The sequence below is a fragment of the Colossoma macropomum genome, unplaced genomic scaffold (assembly GCF_904425465.1).
Source record: "Colossoma macropomum unplaced genomic scaffold, Colossoma_macropomum, whole genome shotgun sequence".
NCBI lineage: Eukaryota > Metazoa > Chordata > Actinopteri > Characiformes > Serrasalmidae > Colossoma > Colossoma macropomum.
Window position 1 is genome coordinate 19,165,787 of NW_023494805.1, and position 22,029 is coordinate 19,187,815.

At 39.9% G+C, this 22,029-nt stretch overlaps 2 protein-coding genes across 5 annotated transcripts in view; both read right to left on the reverse strand.

The window, feature by feature from the left end:
• The window catches only part of fam49ba (family with sequence similarity 49 member Ba), a 31,394-nt gene extending 24,497 nt beyond the window's left edge, over positions 1 to 6,897 (reverse strand). Inside the window, exon 1 of the mRNA XM_036596427.1 lies at positions 6,678 to 6,897. The gene's annotated coding sequence lies outside the window, so the exon portion shown is untranslated. The remainder of the gene's footprint in view (positions 1 to 6,677) is intronic.
• A 1,012-nt stretch (positions 6,898 to 7,909) lies between these two features.
• Positions 7,910 to 22,029, reverse strand: part of asap1a (ArfGAP with SH3 domain, ankyrin repeat and PH domain 1a) — a 61,211-nt gene continuing 47,091 nt past the window's right edge. For 2 of the 4 annotated variants that reach the window (XM_036596426.1, XM_036596424.1), the window contains 14 exons: positions 21,147 to 21,280; positions 19,991 to 20,082; positions 19,423 to 19,609; positions 17,939 to 18,024; positions 17,710 to 17,825; positions 17,523 to 17,590; positions 16,257 to 16,364; positions 15,340 to 15,565; positions 12,258 to 12,422; positions 11,761 to 11,836; positions 11,595 to 11,659; positions 10,806 to 11,380; positions 10,029 to 10,151; positions 7,910 to 9,936 (listed from right to left, as the gene is read on the reverse strand). In XM_036596426.1, the coding sequence (XP_036452319.1) occupies positions 9,862 to 9,936; positions 10,029 to 10,151; positions 10,806 to 11,380; positions 11,595 to 11,659; positions 11,761 to 11,836; positions 12,258 to 12,422; positions 15,340 to 15,565; positions 16,257 to 16,364; positions 17,523 to 17,590; positions 17,710 to 17,825; positions 17,939 to 18,024; positions 19,423 to 19,609; positions 19,991 to 20,082; positions 21,147 to 21,280 (2,096 nt within the window). In that variant the 3' untranslated portion in view covers positions 7,910 to 9,861. Of the gene's footprint in view, positions 9,937 to 10,028; positions 10,152 to 10,805; positions 11,381 to 11,594; positions 11,660 to 11,760; positions 11,837 to 12,257; positions 12,423 to 15,339; positions 15,569 to 16,256; positions 16,365 to 17,522; positions 17,591 to 17,709; positions 17,826 to 17,938; positions 18,025 to 19,422; positions 19,610 to 19,990; positions 20,083 to 21,146; positions 21,281 to 22,029 lie in introns of all 4 variants that reach the window. The other 2 variants (XM_036596425.1, XM_036596423.1) reach the window with 1 other exon arrangement.

The following is a 22,029-nucleotide window of genomic DNA, read 5'->3' on the forward strand; positions in this document are numbered from 1 at the left end:
AACGTGTAGACGTTTCAACTCATGTACAATTTTGACTCCATTTGTACAAATTTGAACCAATGTAAATTTCAGTTCCATGCAGGGACTCGCTTGCAAATATGAGGTCTCCAATCACAGAGTAGTGACAGACGGGTTGGGAGGAGGTCCCGGAACAACAACAAGAAGCAAAGACGCCGCAGCTCAGCGTGAGGTTTCCCCATTACTTTCGATCTGACTAATGAGTGTTTTAACGAGGCTCTTGAGCATCAAACGTTCTCTCGTACACGGGTTTACCAAAACAGAACAGCTTCTAATGCATGAGTAGACATTACGCTTTTTTTCAGTGTTTCTTTTGTTCAGCTTACTGAGGGATGAACAGTCACAGTAGTAGAGGGTGCAACAGTATGATAAACAGCATCCCTGTTTTTTTTTATTTATTTCTGGTTTTGTTACCCCTCACACCCAAACAGGAGTTTAAAGTGAAAGTGTGTGTGCATGGCACGAGGCGACACAGCAGGTTACTTATGTTATTACCGAATAGTTTATAAAAAAATACTATGAATTTCCTTGACTACTCATGAATGCATTTAATAGGTGAACAAGGTGACAAATCCACTAAAATAAATGCAGAGTGGGAGGGGCCGGATGCAGCATAGCGCTGCTAATTTTATGAAAAGCAAAAATAAAACAAGTTTTTGATTGACCTAAGATGCAACAGTCAGCGTTCTTGGTGGATATTCACATTATGCAACTCACAGTGCAGTTATGAGTAAAGATTCATGCACAGTAACATCATTTATGAGAATATTAGAATGGTCTTATTCCAATTGTTAAGTTGTGCATATGCCGAGTTCTGTTTTTAATACATAATGCTGTGTGGTGTTTAATTGTTCTCTTAATCTAAATACGGCCTGCTGGCATTTTTGAGATGTTCAGCTCCTTCATCTTTGAGGACCTTACAGTGCTTTTACCAACCAAAACTTGTACATGGAACATGTTTTGGCCTGTCATGGAACATATATTAAGATAGTGGTTCTCAGTTACAGTTCTGGGGACTGCATGCACTGCATAGTTTAGAGTTTTCTTCACTTTCACACATCCAAGTCATCACGTTATTAACAAGTCTTACATGAGATGAGTCAGGCAGGGGTTAAATGCATGCATTTATGGCATGCATGAAGAGTGAATACATTCAATGATTGACTGTAGCAGTGTGTGGTGTATGTGTAGCTTACTGAAAAAGCACAACCTGCTGTATGGAGTTTGCATTTCAGTATTTTGTTAAAAAGCATACTAATATGATCATCTGATTTCGGCAGACTGTTATTCAACTGATCATCTAAATAGTAGGGGTGTTAAATATATGTAAAAATCAGACAAATAAAAGTTCTCAAAAAGAACCTTCAGTGTCTGCTATGCCAGCACTCAAACAAAATAAGCCCCCCAAAATATCTTGGAACAGAGGCCTTCAATCCTGAACCTGGATTTTCGAATTAATAGACAGCCAATCAGCTACATCAACAGTTCAGTTAACTATAAATGGTGAGAAAACACAGCGTCAGAAAAATAATCATGTTTTCGGCCTTTCCAGTTTCCATTTTTGCTCTCAGCACTTACACCTGCTTAGAGGAAGGTGTAAGTATTTAGTAACTACTGAGCTCAACACTAAAACTAGTTTGTGTGGAGCAACCAAATTTGATTTAGTAAAGCATAAACCTGAACTTGGGAAACACTTGCATTACAACTAGCCTACGTTTACATTTATGTACAGAGGGTGCAACCAGTCTCAGAAGTGTATGCAGTATAAGCCCCTCCCCTCTCACTGTATTCTGATAAGCAGCACCCAAATGCCTAGTTTTCATCACTGATGGTTTCTAATGAAGGTAAATTAGAGACGCTCAGAAGAGACTGATTGGCTCAATCGTGACACTTTTAAAATTTCCATACGTTGTTTCCCAAGTTCAATTTTGTCAATTCTTGATCCTGTACAGTGAAATCGTTACAAGCTTTTTAAACAGCATAAATCTGCTCAGATGCACAAATATAACTGGACTGGAAGCAGCTGCTCCAGAAGACTTCACTCAACACTACACCTGCACCACCATGTGAAAAAACAAAAATAAAAACACTACAAATACTAAAACTAAATTCCATTTTTATATGATATTTGAAACCAAGTCATGTCATGTCCTTCCTCTTTAATGGGTTCATTGGCGGGTTGCAATGCTGCTGTAGAGGCACATTTGTCATGTATCTAGACAGAAATCTGATTATTGACTCATAAACCTGTTCTCTCCTTATCAGATTACTTAAGTGCATATAAACACTTTGGATGAATTACTGTCAAAATCAGATTTTTTGCAGCTATCAGATTATGTTGCATGTAAACATACTCCTGCACAAAACAGATCAACAGTCCATCTGCCGTTGCCTGTACTAGATTCTCACATGGCTGTCGGTAATCTGTGAAGGTGGGCAACATGGTGTATATGTAATAATCACAATACTTTGTACTTAATATGTTCAATACCGTTTGTATATAATATTTCATAATAATATTACACTGCACTGCAGTGTAATGTAGTTTAAACACTGACAATTTCAACAATATGCTCAAATATTGCCCAGCCCTCACACAAACAAACAAACAAAACTCATTACCTATTCTTGATATTTACAAACAGAACTGTCCAATCTACTGCTGCCTCTCGCCGCTTCACTGAGCCACAGCACAGCAGCATGGAAGAATGCCACAAGCAGGAACAGGGATGGCTGGAGGCCTGTGAGAACATGCCTCCCCTGACATGACTGCACAAGCTCTGCTGTCTTCACTCCTGCTTTGCTGTCCCTGACACAATTACTACTTACTTTGCACACACACTGCCTGCTCAGAGACAAGACCTCAGAGAATCACCCAGGCCCACGGCCACAACTCTGAGGCGAAAGTTTTCCAAAGAAGAAAAACTTAGAAAGGATTTTAGGCGAACGCTGAGAGGTTCAGAAGAGTGTTCTTAAACACAATTTGTCATTAGAACTTACAGGTTTGGAGGTTTTTTCTTTTCAGCTCTTTCAGTTTAAGTGTGAGACCATCTTTAGATCATAGGAATATTAAAAACATTTTCAAGAACGGTACAAAAGTAAGAAAGAAATGAAAAAGTACACAGAAAAGAAAACATTTCTAAAGTCACTACACATGAACCCAGCCTGTATATCAAGCCAATCTAGAAAGATTGAAAAAGGTGTTATTCCTCATGTATGAAAGTACTAGCTTCACTATTATTACTCCACACTATTGTTGTTCTGTATCATGCATATTAAAACAACAGCAGACTAAAAGTAACTGTTTTAAAGAAGTCTGTAACACTGAAACCTGTCCAGGCTGAAGCATCAGTGAGGATGATTTAACTGTGTTAGAGAAGTTTCTGAAAGATGTTTAATAAAACTGCACCGTATTAATGGTTTTATTATGCTGCACCCCAGTGCAAGGTCACAAAAGAAGCCGCGGTTGTGAAACCACACTGTCTAAAAACATGCTGCCTCCCGAAACACTGCTTTCTTCCTCTTCAGCCAGACGGCTGAGTCAAACTAAAAGCTTACGTTTATAAATAAGGTCGAGCAGTGCAGTGGTCAGCTTCAGAATGCTGAAACGTCCAGCAAATATCTACCATTATCAATAGACTAAGGACTAAGACTGCTTTTCTGTCTAGTTTTGGACTGCTAAGGTCCAGCACTGCAGGATGAAACAGAAACAAAACAGCAGAAAATAAGAATATGTTGTGCAGAACTCGACTCCTACACCCGTATCTGTTCCATATTTCGCATGGCATGACCTATTTTGCACATACAGGCATTATGGTGTGTGTAGTATGCAGCAGCATCCATTAATCTATCCGTTAATGTTTTAAAAAGGTTACAAAAACAGGCTGGGAATTAAATACTTTTATGGTACTGGCCAAATTTCTTAAATAACTACTGAGTATTCTGTGTCAAATATCAATACCTAAGCAGTCAGTCTTAGAGTGAGTGAGCCAATAGGCATGCTTGTTTCAAAATCAACACTGCTGATTGGCTGTCTGTATTCATGTTATTAATGTCAGAGCTTCTTGATTACTCTGCAGTCTGTAACAGTCAGTAAGTACGGCGTATTGGTATTGTAATCAAAATATATTCAAATGTTATCCATCCCTTCTTACAGGCATATCCCACCTGATCTATGTGGTCGATTACCCATCCCTATACGCAAGTGATTCTGATTCTGATGAAATACCTAGTGTGAAGAACCTTTTGAAAGTCTGAACCTCCTCATAGGGTAATGGTTCTGTACCCAAAGAGGTTGTCATAAAACTGTACACCCAACCAAACAACCGTTTAAGAACGTTCATTGTTAAGAAACCCAAAAAAGCCTGAGAGCACACACTAAGTTAGCTGACTTCTGTGAGCATTCGCACATGTTTTCAGCACGTTAGGTGTTAGACAAGCAGCCCCAGTACAAAGAACACATGTATGGCATCCAAAAAAAAGCTGTTCACACTTTGTACTATAGAGCAAGCATCAAACTCTTGCAGAGTTCACCTCACATTTCAGACGGCACCCCACAAGAACACATTATTTTCCACTTTGCGAATAATAAGTCTCCTGTTGGGGGTGTGCAGCACTTTCCAGCTGATTAACTGTATTTACACTAGTAGTACTGTTACACACACCTTTTGTTCTTATTTGCCATCTTGCAAGATTTAAGACAGTTTAAACAGAACATAAAACCATCTGCATACAAATATCAGCATATTTGACTGTCTGATTGATCGCCTGATCTGCCCAGCATTCACACCACAATGTCATATCAATTAATTCATGCTAGCATACAGTGACCTGTATAAGACCCAAATTCAGTTGGTTTAGAATAACATAGCTAAGCCATGCACTGGCATTCATTTTGCATAAATGTGCATGCATTGTGCTTTGCGGTGGCATCTTATCAGTGTCCGCCATCTGACAGCAATGGAACAGTAACAGGTGGCAGACAGTGAAAATGACAGTGCCAAATGAACAAAATTAGAAGGAGGTCTTGTTCAATGTGGGGTACAATATAGATTTTACAGTACATCAGACTCTACAGGGTGCATCTAGGGGGTGGAGAGAATATATTTTAAGGACATAGGTGGCCTGATGAAATTCTGGACAAGGCTACAATGTACAAACTCAAATTTAAAAGGTCTCGTAGTCCACTGTAGGCCCTAACTAATGTACTGATAGGTAGGCTATTATAGCAGCCCAAAGCATTTGGCCTAATGGGCCACAGCATTAATACATAGATTAGAGCATTAATAAGAGGACTAATTCATCCATTAAGGGTGAACAGGTTCAGTGTAGTATTGAAAAGTCAATAAAGTTAATGTTCAAAACTGCATTAAAATTTAAAACCGCATCACTCTATTCCGAGGGTGTCTGTGGAAACCATGTGGACGATCAAAACTAGGCATCTAGGTGCATCTCCATACTGTTTACAGCTCAGCTCAACTACAGTTGCATGCAAAAGTTTGGGTGCACCAGGGTAAATGACATGCTTTGTTAATTTTCAAAGTGAAAATAAGTTACACATCTACAGAGAACAAGCTTCTGAACTTTTTAATGCACAATTACTGTTTATTTGCAAAATTTAAAATACTGGAGAAAAAAATAAAACACAAAAAGGGGGTGTTTAAACTTGCATACAGCTGTATTTACTATTTTGCACAGGACTCTGCAACGCTGTAACCTTATATATGTATTCATAACTCAATGGAATCAAAACATTAACATCTAACATTGAATGGGAACCTGATAATATCTGCATCATCACAGACACAGATATTAATAACTGTTATGAACAACAGTCTAAAGCATTAAACAATACACCAGCGCTTTAACAAAGCATTAATGAGCAGACCAGACCATTATTATTCTTAAAAAAGTAGATCACTTCTAATCCAGGTCCCTCATAAGTAGAGCAGAGCACTAATAAGCATTAGGCCTAATAAATGGTCGATGCCTCGCTGTAACCCCGTCGAATAAGGGAACTTGCTCGACACTGAAATGTCTATTTTGTATAAACAAAATCAGGAAGTGGCACGATCTGCCTTCACACAGAGGAAGTTTGAAACCATTTTGTATCATTGCTTCAGTTCTTGAGAACATATTGCTGTCAATTCAGCAGTTTAAATTAATCCGTTCATGCATTATTTATTCACTTATTCACTTTACCATGTGTAAATAACCTGAAGGATAAGTTTTATAGCATCAAGTCAGACAACAGACAAAAGGCGGTAAACACAGTGGAGTCCGTGCACAGCAGGTTCTTGTGGAAAAGAATAAAGAAAACGAAAAAAACAGCATTTTCCACAGAGAAGCTTTGGTTACAGCTTTTGCTAATTATAATTACGAATTTTTTCTTGATAAAAACGCTATTAAATGAATGGACTCTTGTTTATACTCAAACGCGACGTAGCCTACAGTTTGGTATTCTCGGTTTAAAGTCAATGGAAGTTAACTCGGTTCATTTTTTCTGTAAAAGTGGACGTTCAGCAGCCACAGAGGAGTCAGCACTGAACACTGAACGGTCCACCTGCCTGAGAGAAACACACACTTTCACCTCCTGCACTAACGCACTGCACTAAACGGCCTGTAAAGCTGTGGAAATCAGTACAAACTGTCAGACTTACCTTCAAAAATCCGAGTAAATGTGTCCGACAGTGAGCGCAGGTAAACACACACAGCTCAGCGGTTCATTCTGAAGAGCCGCTCTGCGTCTCCATTTTCCGGGTTGGCGGTTGAGAAGCGCTGGGCTTTATGTCAGTCTGACACTCAGACACACACTCCTAACTATAAAAGGCATTGATTTAGAGAGGGGAAGTGCAAGAATTAGCATATTCCGGCACGAGTGAGGAGATGTCCGATTCAGTTGACTGAACCGACTCTTTTGCACTCCTAAACGTCCGAGCCAACAGTTCACTCATTCACGAATTTAGCTTCATCTAAGGTTCAGCGACAGAGCCAAATGTCCTCTATTTCTGCTCACCAATGGAGATTAATACAACAAGAACAACCACATTTCAGTTGGCCAGCTACAGTCCAAATGTGAGCCTAAATTGTCTATGATGTGTTATTTTATTTTATACCTTACATTGTGAACTTCAGAGGTTAAACTGTGACAGATTATTCGTTTTAAAGTCTTTAACCCACGATGTAAATGTTGTGTAGATGCTTCAAAGAGAGTAACTGAATTTGTACTTTTGAATCGATTCGCCCGCTTTATTGAAAAGTTCCGGTTCAAAAGAACCGACTCGTTCACGAGTCGCACATCGCTACAGTTAGCGCTTGCAGGTCCACAACCTCCGGTGAACTCCTCTTAAAGGGGCATTCCGACCTACAACCGTCTTGTTATGATGTTATTCGTCATTGCATCCCTCAGCCTCATCAGTTCGACAGAATTCACGATTCTGTGTCCTTTTGTGTTTTTGCCCGTCAGTGTTGTCTCACTACAGCAAGGCATTACACATATACATCATACAAATACTGTAATGTTCTTACAGCAGTAAACAAATACTGACTGCTGAATGGCTTCTTTGCAGTAATGTTAGCTAGTAGAAAAGTCAGCTAGCCAGCACGCGGAGGAAGAAAAAAACAGCCTGCCCTCAAGTGTCCACCCCACAGCCTCTGTAGTTTTTCAAAAGCTCGTTCCACCTTCAAGTTACGTCATTAGAGGGGGTTTCTGAGTCTTTACACTAAAAAAAGCTCACTCTATAGACTGTTGTGGCACCACTGTAGGATGCAAGTAGGCATGTTTACAACAAAGAAGTAATAGTTAAAATTTTAACTTTGGTCAGAGTGACGCTTTATGTCAGAGAACTGAATTTTTATTCAATATACAGACAACCAGACAAAGAGACACCGCTTTGTTTCAACGTAAAATATTTATTCATAGATTAAACTCGATAGCGAAGTTGTTTCTTCTGACTAAACTTACAGTGCAGCAAGAACACAAGACGAAAACCGAGGGGAATGAGTGGCAAAAATACAGTCTAACATGGTCCATTAGGAGCTCATCCAGTTCTGTCAAAATACGTAAAGCTCGCCTTTTCAAAGTTTCCCAACTTCAGCTGAGCATTCTGTAGCCTGTCATACAAAACCGGCAACACAAATCTTTCACCAGTTAATGGATACCCACGACTACGTGAAATGTCTCCTATCTAAACAAGAATTTCACACTTTTGGTCCGATAACAGACTCGTAATGAGGGTTTCAAACTACACAGTACAGAATGGTGCATCAGTAACTCAGTTCCACAGTCTTCATGTTGGTTTTGTGTAGTTTATGGAGAATCACTGGTTTCGCTTGTGCTGAAATCTTACTTTTGTGGTTTTACCCCAAGTATAGCTAATGTATTTTGTAACATCCTAACACAAATGGAAATTCACTTATTCCCCATACACTCACAGGGATGCCACAGATCCCTTTTCATACTGACATACTGTAGCCCTATAAATGGCAAATACTATCAACAACAAATTAGTACAGGAGGCATTCATTAATACATCATCTTCTGTTAATACAACAATACGTTAAAAACCCTAGAGTTGAAAGCTCGTCTCCCTGGTTGAGGAAAAGTCAGGAGGCAGCGTTAAGTTCATTCTGAGCCACATCACTGAGCCAGTCACTCATTGCTTTGTTCTCCTGAATTCAATTTCAAACAAAAACAAACATACAAATAAAACTAAAAAACAAAAAAGTCACATTCCACAGTTATTGTAAGTAGACAATAAAAAAAGATTCGCATCCTGAACCTGTATTACCAGTGCAGGTCAACGTGCGCAGGTCCACAACCAAGCTGTTTTGACCGCAGTGTGAGGGGAAGGTCAGTATACATGGCTTTAGATGGATCAGGGCAGAAGAGCAGGTATGCTTGGTGTTGTGCATATGCTTTATGCCACGATCCAAAAGGGCAAGGACACTTTCCCCAAGTTCTGCAAGATCTGATCTGCCTTTAAGATAGCTGCAAGGACTCACATGGTTGGCCATCAGTGCGGTGTGGACACTAAGACACTGACCAGAACACCAGGCATCCTCTGGAGCTGGAGATGAGTCTTTAACACGGCACTGAAAGTTACAAGACAAACGCAATGATGCATTCTGTTTTCCTTTTCCAACTGAACTCAATTTGCCTTAACTGAGTTACAACTATTTATGCATAGGAGATGAGATGCTTAGAGGTCTACAACCATTAAAGTTTTCATCCCTGTTCATCATGCCACTGTTCTTCTATCAACACTGCTATAATATTCAGCCAAACCTTTATCCATTGATCCATTAGTCTTTCCAGGAATTCAAGAGATGAGTCTGAAAACACGAAGCTAAAATGTCTTGGGGTCAGGCAGACTCCATAAGCAAGCAGGGGTTAACATACGTTTGCACACTTACATCATACATAAGTACATAAATATACACTTACATTTGTGCATATGTATGTACATAGACACACTTAATATGGACATACATATAATTCCATATGTGCACACATACACAAAGTTACAGCATACACTGAGAAATGTTAAGTGCTAGTTTTCCGAGGATAGCTACTGCAAACCCAGGTCAGCATGCTGGGTTGCCATGGCTACGGTAATACTGGTAGGCAGGATAACGCAGTTTATAACAACACGTACTGTACGCATTTCACCCTTCATGTTTCTGAGAGTGTGGAATTGATACGGTATTTTTTTTCCTGTTTAGGTTCTTGAGATTTGGTTGGGTTACAGCAGCTATATACAGAGGAGGAGCCAGCAGTCCAGTGAGAGTAGAGAGGCGGAGTTTGTGCTAGGGGGATGGGCTTCACACCTGCCAGTCATGATGTCAGTCAGACAGAATGTGCACAAATGACATAGGGAAGACCCCTTTCCTCTCTGGCTGACCCTCTATGTGCCCAATCTGGAAAAGACAAGGTATGTTAGCTAGTGTGCTTTAAAACAGTGCATTAATTTCAATGTTTTTCGGCAGATGTTCAGTTTATTCTTACTCACCCACCACTCCTGGTCCTCTTCTCCAGTGACGACGATGACCTCTCCCTCAGCGAAGGTCAGTTCGTCATCATTGTCGGCTTGGCAATCGTAGATGGTCTTGACCCTCTTGATTTTGCTCTTCCCCTACAAAATGAAACAAGTACTGGTCATTGATGCTTGTTTTGTCAAAAAAAAAATATTTACACAAACACAATTTACACAAAACGTGTATTGTGCAAAATACAGAGCATGGAACTGGAACAGAGATCTTCTAACGAAGTGCCAGCAGTCTGTAACAACCACAATAGGCTTGTTTGACTTAATGCAGGCCAGCAGGTCTCCATAATTTGTCTAAAAGTCCAGTGTCTGCCAGAAAATAAAAGCTTAAAAAGTGAAAACAGGCTACCGCTTGCTGCCACTGACCTTGAAATGCAGACACAGTCCTGACCAGGCAAAGAGTTGGAGTTGTTCTAGCTTTTCACTCCATTTGAACTATGGCTTTTTAAAAGACATTCTGACATTCTGACACCTCTGGACAACAGTGTAAAGAAGTAAATTCAATTGTAAACATTATGCTGTCAACCCCCGGTCAGTTCACATGACAAGACTGAAAATTAGATTCAAAAAGAATCCAAAACCTCCTTCAAAAATCCACCACTTTTAAACCTTAAAGCTGTTTTCATGTAGATGGAAGGCCAATAGGCCAAAAAATGTATATTTATTAATATGGGTAAAACAGTATTTTATTTCTGAATTATGACATCATATCTGACTCCTTTCTGCATGTCTGCTACTCACCATGTTTATTTTTCGTGGCAGCGGGACAGGCATCTCCACTGCACCTGCTGGTGCACCGTTAGTATCCTCACTAGCCTGCCTGGGTGAGAGCTCGCCCTGCTGACTGGAGGTTTGTGCCTCAGACAGATGCGGTTTGGGAGTGGCTTCTTCTAACGTTGGCTGTTTCTGTGTGGGCTCCATAGTCGTGGACACAGGGGGTTTTGAGACGAGGTCTGAGAGCTGTGGCTTAGGTGGAAGATCCTTCAGTTGAGGTTTAGGGGGAAGATCAGATAGCTGAGGTTTGGGGGGTAATTCAGATAGCTGCGGTTTTGGGGGAAGGTCAGATAACTGCGGCTTAGGGGGCAAGTCTAAGACGTGTGGTTTGGGTGGAATCTCGCCTGGCGTAGGCCTCTCTGCCAGCTGTGGAATTTTGGGTGGAGGCTCTGTGGGTCTGGTGATTGTGTCTGCGGCTCTTATTGGTGTGTCTGAAGCTCTGGTGGGCGTGTCTACAGTCTGTACGGGCTTCTGCAGCACCTCAGGGCCTTGACTTGGCTTATCGACTGAGGGGACACTGACTGGAGTCTTTCGTAATGCCACTGAAAGACAGAGAAACTTTCAGTTACACTGCAATTATAAACCTACTAAATGAAAACGACCTTTCCCAAGTAGGGCTGCAACTAATCTAACTATTATGCCTCCATAGGTTCCTCTGGCTCGGCTGCATCAAAACAAGGAGCCATATCACACCACATTTCATGTTGTCCTAGGTACTGTAAACTTACATTTCAGCAAAAAGCATAATAAACTCACCTTTTTGAGGTAGTTTGGGTAAGACTCGTGGACCAAGTGTTGATTTTGTATTACTAGAAGTAGTGCTGCAAGAGGGAGAAAAGATTGCACCGATGAACATGATGTTTCCGTATGATTATGTAATGTCTATGAGAACATGTGTAGCTTAAGTTGTGCTGATAAACACCTTTGCTGCTGCTGAATTCCTTCAAATTTATTAGCAGGAGATGTCCTGTTTGCAGGTGGAGGTGTCAACTCACTTCCTGTAGATAATCAGAAAAAGGTTTACATGTTTCACTCTCGTTATAGGAGTTAAGAAAATAGGAATTGCAATTGGCTCTAACATAAGTGATTTCTGTTTATGTCAGTGAAGTGCTAGATAGTGGAGAAAAGACAGCAGCAATGTCACTTTTCCTGTCAGGAAGCTCTAAGTGGTCACATAGTCAAATAGAGGAACTGGACACCATCATCTATTAGCAAGCTTACAGCACTAATGAAGGCCTTTTGTGCTGGGAAGGAGGAGGAGTTTCAGGCAAAAAGTTTAGTTACATAAAGGCTTCACTTAAGATTTGCATATCACTCCTGCATATGCCTCTCTATGCTGCTCTGTATCTATGTTGCTGTGATGGAATTTCTATTGTTTTAATGATCAGTGAAAGGCACACATATTATTTATTGACTCACCTTTGCTCTGGGGGCCCTGGAGCACAGGGCTGGGGGGGTCTGAGAGCGTGCGTTTGTGGCCTCCTGGGGGAGGTGGAGGAGCTCTCTTCTTAGAAAGAGTGGAGCTGCCACTTGTACATGGCTGGGAGCCCAAAGGGAGGGAGGTTGGAGGTCCAGTGGAGGGAGCTGTGAGAGAGGGAGAGGTCATGAATCCAGTAAGTCATTCCTATGGACTTAAGCACTGACCCATTCGAAATTACAGTAGTTTTCATAGTGCCAATACTGATCTTTAATGTTGCTTGTGCTGCTATGAGACCATGTTCAATGGAACAATGTGGCCGGTGAGCAAATTCCCCATTTTTCTTGTGTTTTATTTTTTCCTGGTATTATTTTTTTTAAATTGGTTTTGTGTTGTTCTATGAACCAAAAACAGTCATGCCTTTTGCCTGATATATGTAAACAAGGTCTTTTTTTCATTGGCTGTCTTATATTGTGCCTCATTCAAAAAGCAGTCCAGGCTAAACTGCTATAGGCAGTTTATACTTTTATTCCACAAAAAAGTGAATTCAAAAAGGGTCTGTATTTGCAGCTTAGTGTCTATATATAAACTTTACAGACTGGGGAATAGATGGTACACTTCAAAAGTGTAACAATACTACATTAAACTTGTAGATACTACATAAATCATTTTTTAAAAATTGATTTACTGGGTATTTACTGCTTTAGAGAAGTGGTTTAAACAACTGTGGGTGTTTTATTGACATATAAAAAGTTATAAAGCAGTCTTGCAGGTATAGAAGGAGCCTTCTGGCATAAAGATAGTATTTAATGTTATGTAGCATTCTGTAGCACAGTATTATATCTCTCAGCCTCAGTGTTTTGACAGAATTCACACTGTTATATCGTTGTTGTCTTTTTAGCCATGAATGTTCTCACCACAGCACTCAGTGTGCATTATGCAAATACATCACACAACTATTAGTAATTCTTACCACAATCAACCAGTCTGATTGTGTACCAAACCACAGAACCATAGGCCAATAAGTATATCTCTGTTCTTAGAATCAGTGGTAGAGTGTTTACCTCAATCACACTGGTCATGAAACAAGTCATGGAACTTTTTTCAGACATAATTCACTTTAAAATAAGTATTCTAAATGTGATTATTTCTTTCTCTTTTTTCTCTTTAAGTAGTTATAATGAGGTTAACCACACTGTTGCAGCACTGCACCCTCTCTATGCAAATATGGACATAAAAACAGCAGGTGTTCAACGCAAAAAATGACACTGAAATGAAAATAGAACTCCGGCTTAGCGCAGTTAGAGCAGCTTGCGCTGTACATCACCTATGACAGGTATGACTGCTATGGAAAGTGCAGTCTTAAAATGTGGCCTGGAGCAGCACATTCCTGTTTAGGTATTAAGTAAACAGTGGCTGCTTGACTGCCAATGGCATGCAGCAGGAAAAGGGCGTGTTCATGACACTTCAGCGCTCATCTGTGCATGTTTCTGCACTGGGTGCACATGTGATGGGTGTATAGAGCCTTGGGCAAATGTTCATCTTCTCTGAGACAAACAAAAACATTCTTCCCTTCTCAACAAGCAAAACGCAGATAAATTATACACGTGCAATCTGCAACAAGTCAGCTCATGCAAATAGAGTGTCGTTTCAGATGTGAAAAGTTGCTGCTGTGTGGTGCAACTGCATTATTTCCTTCCTTAGGCTATAAACAGTAGCCTCTCTATTTTTGTTCTATAGCTTCTTAGAATTTCATATCAAGTATGGATTTCTACATCTTTTAAAAAGTGTCCTTTTTTCCTTTTTGTTTCACATTATGCTATGCTGTGGCACCTGTTTTATATTCCTATTTATTTGTGGAGTTTAACATATTATACATGAACTATGCCAAAACCTTTGCAAATTTTATGTTTTATATTTCCCCAATATGTTAAATTCAGCACATAAACAGTAACTGCATTAAAATGTGTGGGAGTGTGCTCTTTGTAGAGCAAGTGTTTCATATTTTCACTTAGAAAATCAAAAAAGCATGTCATTTGACGAAGGACCCCAAAACTTTTGCACATGACTGTATAATCTCTTTTAAATTCACCTTAAATTTTTACCTTAAAGTAAGTAAATAACATGAATAGGAACCAAAGTATTTCATATGGTGGTGGTGGAAAGTGTGTTTGGTTGTTCAAAACAGCATTGAATTCCTGAATGTGGTGCTCTTACATAATACGTGATGAGACATTAGCCACGTTTCGATGCATCCTAATAATCCGTTAATAATCCGACTAATAGCTCAATCGGAATAGAATACATCCATGTGTACACCTCAATCGGAATAGTCTAGTCTGATTGAGGCCTTTCGGAATACAATTTCTATCCGACTGAACGAGGTGGGTAACCCTGTAAATAATCTGTTAAATAAAAGAATAGCCATGTAAACGGCTGTATCTGATTACATTTCCAATCGGAACGTGTAAGTACGTTCTGCGCATGTGCGTCACGTCATAGCGAAAGTTCATAACATTCAACATGGCGGGAGCAGAAACTGGTCTGCAGAAGAGACGAAGTTTATGCTTTGATCTTTAAAAGGTGGCGGTGGGACAGGCGTCCAGCTTATGTGTCTCAGAACACAATGTCTTCCTCTCGCCACTTCCTTAATAAGTACACATGAGGTACTTTTTCTGAGTCTGACATATTTTTAAAGCAATTAAAAACACAAGCGCGCCAACTGAAAACTCATCTCACGCTGACTGGACCTCGCGTGATGTTCACTGCCATGGTAACGTTTACTCTAAGTGGTACTCCACGCATGCACATCATTTTGGATCGGATTACTTGTAGTACGCATGTAAACGAAGATTTTCTATCAGAGTGTTGAATAGAGTGAGCATATAAACACCTCAGTCTAAATCTGTAATCAGAATGTATTAAATCGGATTGGCAAAAATCTTTGCATGTAAACACAGCCACTGTGGTGCTTAACTGGCAGGATTTCCACAGATGAGAAAAAAATCTGTGGAACCTCACATCAATTGATCACATCAGTCAAACTGGCCCTTATAGTTTTGTATGCTGTATGTTCTGCTGTACCTTTAGTGGTGCTCTTGATAGCCACTGCAGGGCCATCTGCGCCAGGTGAGGACGGCTGGTCAACTGAGGTGCTGCAGACGGGGTTGGCGAAGGCTCCGTACGAGAGCCGCTGTTTGTCCTTGTGGCCCAAGTAACCTGGCAGGGACAGCTTCTCCTGTGGAGAGACGCTGGACGAGTGGCAGAAGCTCTGTGGTCGTGGAGAACGCTCCTTCTTCACTGGGCTTGGCTGCTGGAACCGGCATGTTCAGGAAAGAGATACATAAGTAGTCTGTATATATGTCTATATAATTGATTTATGATCAGTCTAGTGCAGTGATCTGTATGTTTGTACATCATTTAGTCATCATGCCCATGAAATCTGGTCAAACATTAATTTATTCATTTCATAACATGCTCATATGCCTCTTTTACATAAGACTGTACACAGGATGAAAACATGAAAACATACTTATGGCAGGCCTCTATAAACATTCAAACCACGATGTTACATAAAACTAGATTTTAACGTATCAAAGACAATAACAAATAATGACAAAAAGCACTTTGCCCATCAGATAAAGTTGAGGCTGTGTCCACTGTACAAATACTGCGGAACCAGAAAAACATTTTCATCAGTCTCCTGAGCCTCTAATGTTTTAACAGTTCTCTGCTTTTCCATTGTTGTGCTGACTAAAGGGAAGGGTTGCACTGGTTAGCTACGAAGTCACTCACTAAAATCTTGTTACATCTCAGCTGGCTGGTGTGTCAGTCATAGGTATCACTAGGTCATGACTTTAGCTTTGAATGATGCTCAACTGCATGTGACTTGAAATTCAAATGCACAACACACTTTCCCACACTGTGGTTTTGCTTCAGAATTGAATATCGGTCTGTTTCGGTGCCAAAGCATGCCAGTCACAGGCAGTCAGCGGTCTAACCTTGTCATCTAGGTCATCATCACTTTCGTCAATCTCCTCCAGCCGCAGGTTCCAGTCATACTCCACGTGGACATGAGGGTTGAACTTTCCAGCAGCTGCCTCCACCAGCTACACACACACACACACACACACACAAACACCCACTCCTCTAGCTCAAAACCACAAGTCTGTTCTCTTCATTTTGACTTTCGGGTGGAAAAACCATGAGGTGTTTCAATTGCTGCTTAGGGGAGAGCAGGCCACAAGCTAATGCTAAAACGTAGGCCACAACATGTTGGTATTTGCTAACCAAAGTAATGCTAAATATTAACATGTACTTCAAGTATTTGCATAAGATTATTATTTTTTATGTAAGCAACCTACACATTTACCGTTTAGAAGCAATTCAGCCAAAAGTTCAATGAATTCAATGCGTACAACTTACCCCATAGGTGAGGTTAGTTGTAACAAAGGGGCTAACTGTAAGAGTTGCTAAAAAGTTGAGTATATTGATGCAAAAAACATTTAATTCAATACAGTTCAATGTTGTTTGAATCACGCAAGCTTTCCAACATAAAAAGTAGAAAAATATATTCATTAAAGTAAATATGATCAGTTAAAAGACAAGGCAAATTTATGTCTTACTAAAACATAGAACAGGAAATATCAGCACAACAGAACTGAAGTTTGTTTATTAACATGACATCTATAGTGTACGTTTGGTTCCAAAAACACATGAACTGTAAAAATGTGTGCTAAAGGGTCTGGACTGCTCTCATTGTTTAATTTAGGAGGCCAAGTTACAACTGCGTTACAACTAACCTCGCCGTGTGGAGGCAGTACTTTAGCCTTGTTTGCTCTTGCTGTGAGATGTTTACATACGTCAAAGTTATGCTATATTCCAGCCACAAAGAGAGTGAAATTCAAATAACATAAGTGGGAATGTGTTGACTTACACTCAACTCAATGAAAAATGTTTTTATAGTACAAAAGCAGTTTTCTTAACATGTTGAAACATATATATCCTAAAAAATATGTCCGCTGTCAGAATGTATGTGTGACGTGGGTGTAGGAAGACAATACAATGACCAAAAGCGTGTTTTACTTGAAACTGTTTCGTTATATAAAAGTCCATGTTACATTTTACCCCACATTACATTGTGCCCTGCTCTCCCTACTGCAACTACCAGCCCAGTCATGGCCGAATTCTTGTCATCAAAGAAACAATGCTATTGGAGCTACAGTGGAGCTTCATTAAGCCTGAATGCACTCATTCTGGACACTTACGGGCTCATCACACTGTGAGTTTTTCAACCTCCTGGCGATGTCCAAAGCTGTCTCCCCATTCTGATTAACTGAAATCACAAACAACATGTAAATTATAGGAACTGCACATGCTGTCTTGTGCAAAACCTGCTTTTTCAATAGCGCACTGAAAAAAAAAGCCTGATGCTGCACTCATTCCCTCACTGACCTATATCGATACACGGCTTGCCCCTGAGCAACAGTTTCAGACACTCTGGCTTTTCGTAGGTGCAACAGTAATGGAGCGCGGTGTTCCCACTGTCCGTCTGCCTGTCCAGGGAACCACTAAATACACACAAACACAAGAGAACATGTAAGAATATGCACTTTATTCTTTAACTGGATGCTTCACTGCAAACAGCACTGAACAGTGTAGCATAGGCTGGAGAAATCAGTACCTATTTTGAACAAGAAAATCGACTAGATGCAGCGAGGTCTGGTCTGAAGTCCGCACAGCAAAGTGCAAAGCCGTCTCCCCAGGGTCCTGTCAGACACATTTACAAACATTTAAAGAAATTTTGTCAATCATGCTACACATCTTTGCTTTCAACAGTGTATAAGCTGTGGCTGGTTCGCTGGCTGTAGATAAAGCCTAGTCTAGACTACAATTGATTTCAAATGATCATCTGTGATTTAATCTGAAACCAAGCTAAATCTATGTCTGGAAGCCGTGGATAACCGACACATTTTCAGATCCTTTTTAAATGAGGAGTACTGAAAACTTGCTCTACAACTCTAACTATAGACGTGGTTTGACCTTTTGCTTTTGCAGGAAGGTAGAAATATTTTGCATGCTTGAATAAAAATGGTCCAGGTTTCAGATTTCAGGTTCCAGGTAAACAGGTAGCTTTGAACTAGCCTTGATTTTGACAGTACCACAGATAAGCAGCTAAAAGTAGCATGGTGGCAAATTCGTTGTTATTGCTGCAACTTGCCTAGTTTCAATTAGTTTAGCTCAACAGTGTAGTATTTTAAACTAGACACTCAGCATTGCATTCTTCTAAACAAAGTGGGCTACAATTTTTCATCATCTCACTGTGTTATAATATTTTTGCTGACGTCCTTTCAGTCAGCTCTCCTCGATTCCACATTGAAACTGTAACAAATTCAGACCTCATTATGAAACAGCTGGGACTTGCACACAGCAGTTCCAGGCAGTTCAAGAAGTGTTTCTAGTTTTTAGCTGGTCTGAGAGGACCATATAGGCCACCCTTGCCCTACAGGTCCAACACTGAAATGTCAAACCACCACCACCACCATATGAAACACAGAACAGTCCCTGAGAGTGCTGCTGAGGGAAGATAAAAAAGCAGAAGTGAATATAGCACTACGAATGCAAAGAGTATGCTCGCTTTGCTGTTGCTGAACAGTTCCTGAACATTACCAAGCATATCAGGTACAACGACAGCAGCAGTATCTGCATTAAATACTGCATTTCAGCTTCAATGATGTGCTTCTTTCTGATCTAGATTACCAACCTGGGGCTACTGCACAAAGGATTTGCAGGTTATCCTATAACCTGGTCCAAAATTTAAGACCATGCTACAGGAAGTGAGGTAAGGAACATTCACAAAAATTTAAAATATGGTTATTGAAAAACCCAAAGTGCCACTATTGCATTTAATTATAGTATGTGACTTCCATGAGTATGTTTTGTATACTCACGGAAGTCAATGTATAATGTGTGTGTCTGTTTCATGTGTTTACCTTTATGTGTTTGTTCTATGTGCTCTGTAACTATTCCCTTTTAATGCTGCCTTGTCTCATCTTAAAAGTATTGCTCATAGCTTTAAACATCTCTACTCAGGGACAGCAGACAGAATTTAGCCAACTGGCAACATTACATACACTCTTTTTCTAAAGATTGTGTGTAACTCTGTACCTGTCCTGCCTCAGGGAAGGGCTCCAGCAGCTCCACCCCATCTGCATAGAGCTGCACCAGGCCTAGCAGGTCTCGAGTCCGCACCGCCTCGAACAGGTCACCCTGCCTGGCTGTGGCTGTGGTGGCTGTCCTTCGCGCAAACCGGTGCTCCACGTATTTAGCATTGATATACTCCTTCCTCTCAGTCCTACACGGACACAAGGGAGCACAATGACTCAATTATTAATATTGAGGAAATTTTTCTGATGCATAACGTAATATCAGATTTCACCACAAATTGATTTATGTTGACAGAAATTCTTTTGAAAATGTGACTGGTGGGACTACACACGTAGTAGATACAGATAAGACAGAATAACATGTTTTTTTGCATTTTGACATTTGAAAACAGAAATCAGCATATTCTCAAAATTCTTATACAGCTGATGAAAACATTCCAAAATCGATAGAGCTGAATCACCACCTACAGTCCAATGCCTTTTTTTACACTCATATAAAGCATCTTCAAAAGATTTACTCAATTATCTCCATAGATGACTGACATTACACATGGTGCAAGTATACTCACATGTCACTTAATGGTGTAGGCTTTGGTGAGGGGCTCGGGAGATTTCCTTCAAGGATTTCATTAAAACTACTGTTGCCTATATTCTTGGCCAGCTATGGAGAGATAACAACAGTGAGCAGCTTTTGCATCAAAAAACTCCTAAAAGTAAAGTATCTAAAACTAATTCAGTAACTTCATATACAGCTGTATATGAAGAAACTTAAAATCAGTAAGGCTTGCACACATGCACACACACATTGCCATTCCAACAGTAAACTAAGTATTAAACATGTTTAATAAGAAGTTGTCATGATCTTCTTTTAATAAAACACCACTGAAAGACATTTGTAGGCATGTTAGCTTCTCATTTCTGCGCAAACACATCGATTTCTTTTCAGTCTGACTTGGAAAGGACATTCAGCTCTCTTGGCTGCAAGTGAAAACAGCTGGGATTTCTGCTCTGCTAAGTCTGTCATAGCAAGACAGATTCACAAATGTCTTAATTGCTTAATTTCAAATGCATGAACAGTGAAGCTGTGTTTCCAACTGCTTGAGCAGAGAGGAAGAAAAGCTAAGGCTTATGTTATAATGTATGTATCAAATTTAGGGCTGTCACTATTGTTCATATTTGTATTGAGTTATTGATTATCTTGATAATTAACAGAGTAATCAGTATCTATAATCTATAAAAACATTCTTTGGTATATGAATGGATGTGTTCATCAGGCTCTGTTTTTTACTGTCAGAGAGTAGTACAAGAATTTGAAATATGTATGATAATCATGCAGATTCCCAACTAATAATTGCTGATTCATCAAAAAGTTACATTTTAATCAAGTTTAATCAAGCCCTAATCAAATTAAAGATATGTAAGGCCAGTAACTGACCTGTAAAAATGTTTAGGGGTGATGGTGGGATCAAACAAAGAGGGTTTGGCCATTTGTAAACTGTACTGTAGCTATACTTACTTTTTCACTCACTTTGGTGCAGGAAAAGTTCAGAGCAGTCAGTGATAGTTTTATATGTGACATTTTTTTTTGTCTTTTTTTTGCACTGGGGTGATGGCATCCCCTTTTAACCCACCTCGAATCAAGCCCTGCATAAGGCTCGCATGATGGCTCACCTACAGAACCTCAAGGAGCATTTAAGCACAAAACAGCACACGCATTTGCCTCACCAAGAGTTCTGAAGTGCCGAGTTTGTCCAGTTCCATGGACTGTATGCGTGAGATATGAACGCCCATCTCTCTGTGGATTCCTGAACACTCAATACACGTCAGGATGCCCAGATTCGTGGACAACCATTTAGGCTCTGCAACAAAAACACCCACATATAAATGGGAGACAATACACTGCTGAGTTGCTGGAGGGCAATGTCAGGAAAAGTTGTTGTTCAACTCAAATCCAGAGGGGGGCGCATGACTCTATATTTTGAAGTGAACGAGCAACACATTCTGGAGAGCAAGGAAGGAAGTGCATCAGTAATTTGCTTTACTATTTACAGCCCCCACTATGCCTGGTAGTGGGATTCCCTTGTTTAAGCTCCTCTGCATCATACTAACTTCATCATCATAATAATAATAATAATAATAAAAATAATAATAATAACAATAATAATAATATATAGAGCATTGTCATACCAGTGGCAGCTCAAGGAGCTTGCAGACAGGTGATAAGTAATAGAGTAATATAAGAAACTATGGGTATTCATTTAAAATCATTTACAGAAGGTCAGTATCTAGTATCTGCAGATCTAAGATCATGTGCTGAAACATAGACAGATATTCTGTGATGTAAGTGCTTTTAAAGGTCATTTAGAGCCTTTAAAACTAGTAGCAGAACTTTAAAATCTATCCTAAAAGATACAGGTAGCCAATGCAGCTCTTCCAAAACGGGAGTGATATGATCTCTTTTTGTTTTTGTTAGCTGCAATTTGTATGAGCTGTAGAGGATGGATTGTTTTTTAGGAACTCCGGTAAAAAGAGCATTACAGTATTTAACAAGTTTCTCTGCATCGCTCTAAGATAGAAAAAGCTGAAGTTTATCGATAATCACAAATGA